The 3,827-nt window shown below is 43.1% G+C and overlaps 1 protein-coding gene across 2 annotated transcripts; it reads right to left on the bottom strand.

Annotated features, from left to right (window-relative positions):
• Window positions 1-818: 818 nt before the first annotated feature.
• Window positions 819-3,543, bottom strand: socs3a (suppressor of cytokine signaling 3a). 2 transcript variants are annotated; one of them, XM_067477803.1, is made up of 2 exons: window positions 3,337-3,543; window positions 819-2,823 (listed from the first exon to the last, which is right to left on the bottom strand). In XM_067477803.1, the coding sequence occupies exon 2, from the start codon at window positions 2,688-2,690 to the stop codon at window positions 2,073-2,075; it is 618 nt and encodes a 205-aa protein (XP_067333904.1). In that variant the 5' UTR covers window positions 2,691-2,823; window positions 3,337-3,543; the 3' UTR covers window positions 819-2,072. The 2 variants fall into 2 exon arrangements, with proteins under 2 accessions (XP_067333904.1, XP_067333905.1); XM_067477804.1 differs by having other exon boundaries at window positions 819-2,826.
• Window positions 3,544-3,827: the final 284 nt, after the last annotated feature.

The following is a 3,827-nucleotide window of genomic DNA, read 5'->3' on the forward strand; positions in this document are numbered from 1 at the left end:
GGTGGATGGAAAGTTGAGTCTTTGTCCGCTTGAACTTTGTTTTAAATGTGGCTTTGTGGGAGACTATAGATTGAAATCAGCCTGTTATCTCAGAGCCCAGTCTGCAGGTGAGCAGACATGTACCGGTTACCTTTGGGAACACGTTGTTCCGGAAAGCTGGCAGTGCACAGCATGATTACCAGATAAGGCGCATGTGCAACAGTAAACACTTGTCGTTGAATTGTGCTCTTGACATATTTTACCTGAGTATTTGTGTAGAGGGCGGGGCACATTTCTGAAAATGTACAGGTATGAACCATTCATGCTATAATCAGTGTGCTGCATCATTTGTGCATGTGAGAGCGTGTTACCTACAAAGAACCAAATGAGTCACTCCCGAGTAAAGGAGTGCAGCTTCTCTAGAAGGATGAACACTTCTCTTGTATTTTGTCTGAAGCAGCTGCTTAACTTCTTTGTTAAAGGAAAAATGATCAGCTTTTCACATAAAAACAGAGATATTCTCTAAAGAAAGTCTTCTAAGGAAACTAATCTTTGAAGGAGGCCTGAAATCTTTTGAGGTATGACAACCAACTGATAACATATTTCAAATTTCAGCATCATCTGGAGATGGCATTTGGAAATCATGAAAATGCATTTCATGAAAACCTGTGGTCTGACCTCTGTTGCAAGTTAGAGTGTGCGCACATAATGTGCAACATGTCGTCACTGTTAGTAACTACAAAAGCTGCTAGGAAGGAAAAAAAAAAACACTTTTAGTTTACATTGTTTGAGGAAATAAAGTTTAGCAATCACCTAGAAAATCAGACAATGAAACTGTATTTTTTTATAAAAATAGTGCTCTTTATTATAAATTAATGAAATGTTCATACAAATATAAATAGGTGCAAAGTTATCAGTCCACTTGCTTCGTCAAACTTCTCACATATCTTCAAGCATTTACAGCAAGTGGTCTCGCTGGCAAAAGTACGTCTTTATAAAAGACAGTACAGAAAAAAAACAAAAAACATTTCATCTTCACTCCTGTAAACATTATTTTAAGGAAAATACAATTTTTGGCTCTTCTCCTTCCTAGGAAAAGGGATATTTCAAATTGAATACATTCACTTGCGAGCAGTCACAACCCTGTCTGAACACTGCCACTATCTTTTGGTCTGTATTCCCTCACCACTGAAGCCATACAATCTGTAGACTTTAAGTATTTGCTTTTTAGCTCAGGAGTTCTGTTTTTTTCTCAAGTAAGATCCCGTAGGTTTCAGTCATGCTGGAATTCCAACACACTGTTAGCTAAGGCAGGCAAGTTTGGCATGAAACCTTCTTTTACACAAAACATTAGCCACATATTCCCACATGTTTTCTGGCCTTGAAAATCATTTCAAGGCTTAGATTGTTTTTGTTGGTTTTGTTTTAAGTTCAGCTCTTTGTCCCATCAGTGTCCACTCAAAGTTTCGATTGTGGATTTGCAGCTAACACTTGTTCAGAGATCGTGGGATGCTGGATGGACATGTCCAATAAGTGTAAGATTAGCATCCAATGTCAGCAAAAAAACAAACAAACAAACACACACACAAAAAAAAAGGTCTCATCATAAATGTCCAAATTTAATAGATGGATGAATAACTGAGGGTGACGTGCGTGAGCTTGACTGTCTCAAAGCACACTGGTTAACAGCAGCAGCAGCATCAGAGGGGAACGTGTGTGTCATCACACTGAAGACAGCTGACAGTCTCGCTTCGGTTGAACTTCATCAGTGAGACAGTGAAAGATGGTGTTAACTCTTTTTAATGCCACCAGATTACAGCAGTGCTCTCTGTCTCTTGGCCTTCTTTGCAGTTTAGTCCTTAATTCAGTATCTCTGCCTGAAATGTGGACCTTTGGAGAGGCCACTGTGTGAGACCTACGCTCATCTTGTCAGTACAAAACTGCTCCTCTTCACAAGCTCTGTCCCAGACTCCTTTCCCTTGCTTCGTCATTTCTCCCCAGACACTGTGCATGTCTTTCAGGTGTAGCTAAACTGAAACCATGCAGTTTCATTGTTTAGTCTCTGCCCCTTCAAGAGCATCAGCTCAACACCTCTAGATGGGAGCATCATACTCCTGGAGAAACTCCTTGAGAGGGTGAGGAAGTTGGTCCCGTTTAGAAGAAATGTCCATATGTCCATTCACTGTTTTCCTGCACAGATGCTGCAACGTGGACAAGCTACAAGAGAGAGGTTTAATGAGCTCCAGAGGGATCTTCTCCCCTCCAGAGTAAATGTAGTACATATTCCCACTGCGAGTGTTCCCTTTGCTCTGAGGCATATAGTAATGGACAAGCTTGAGGACACAGTCAAAGTGGGGAACAGACTGAACATTCTTAGGTTCTGTTTGAAGGTAAAAAGAAGTGGTATCACACTGGATGCGCAAGTTCTTTGTGCCAGACGCCGTCTTGACGCTGAGCGTGAACAGGTGTCTGTTGTCAGAGCTGTCCCGGATGAGGAAGGTGCCAGTGGCCTCGGCTGCCAGCATGGCGTTGGCCTCCTTTCCTGTGATGGGACCCCAGTAGAATCCACTCTCCTGGAGCTTGTGGAGTGTGGCCAGGACCATCTGGTACTGCGTCTTGGAGGAGAAAGTCTTGTAACGGTGAGGCAGCCGCATGCTGGAGTCCAAGAGGCTGCTGCTCATTGCGGAGTCAAACTTGCTGTGAGTTACCATGGCGCTGTGCCCAATCTCTAGGTAGCCTGGGGAGCACCGGGGCGCCACACAGACAAGAGCGGAGAAGAGGCGGAGTCAAACAAAGGTTCAGAGGGTTGTCTGGGAGGGCACGAAGAGGTCAGCTCTCAGACTGCTGCTTAAACACAGGAAGAGAAAAAAAAATGAGTCGTGTGGAAAAGAGGGCACTAAATCTGTTTTAAAGTTAAGCTATGTCCACGATCTGTTCTCTTCACATCTAGACGCTCTGCCCCTGCAGCTCTGTTTAAAACTACTTTTCCAGATGTGAACACTAAGCCTTTTAACATCTCTGGTGATGACTGGGGATTTTTTTTTCTTTCCTACAGAAGAAAAACTAACTTTTTCTCTGTTTGCGAGGAGCTGCGGTTTCACCACAGTGTTTAACTAAAAAGCTTCCAATTAAGTTCTTGCCATTTCGGGGAAACTTAGTGTGCGTGCGTGTGTAATCTACCCTCGGGAATGAGGCACCACGGTCAGTTCCAGTAAAGAAGCGTAATCCTGGTTGCGTAATTTGCATGCCGTGACCGGCTTGACTACACCAGGTCCCTCACTAAAGACACGTTTTAATCCTGGCTGTACATAGATCTGAATAAATAGGTTAAATAAGTGAAAAAGCAAAGATGCTCACCTTCAACGTCTCTTCAAACTCGGTCTTTTAGAGTAAATCCAAGCGCTGGATAGAAGGCCGGTTGGTGCCAATGTGGACTTTTTATCTTATTTTTTTTTTAAAAGCGTTAAGTTCTTTGGCACCAAGCTTCGGAGTTGTAACCGAGTCTCTAGAGCGTGTCTGTGCGTACGTCGTGCACTGCTGAGCTGAATGCAATCGGCTGGAGGTGGAGAGGAGTCCTCATATGTTCTATTAAGACTCCGCCCATCTGTTCCTGTAAATCCTCTCTCTGGCACATTGACAGGAAGCGTGTATTTATTTTTTTAAAGGATTCCTCCTCCTCCTCCCTTCCCTCCCTCCCACCCCTGTTCTTCCAAAAAGTTAAGGAGTTCCAAGCAAAAGGAATCTCTCACTGTAGTGTCTTACAAATGACACTAAAAATAATAGATTTCCCAAACAATTGTGAATGATTATGTGTTCTTTGCTTGAAGTTCCGCTTTGGCGATAAGCGT

Source organism: Channa argus, chromosome 15 (assembly GCF_033026475.1).
Source record: "Channa argus isolate prfri chromosome 15, Channa argus male v1.0, whole genome shotgun sequence".
NCBI lineage: Eukaryota > Metazoa > Chordata > Actinopteri > Anabantiformes > Channidae > Channa > Channa argus.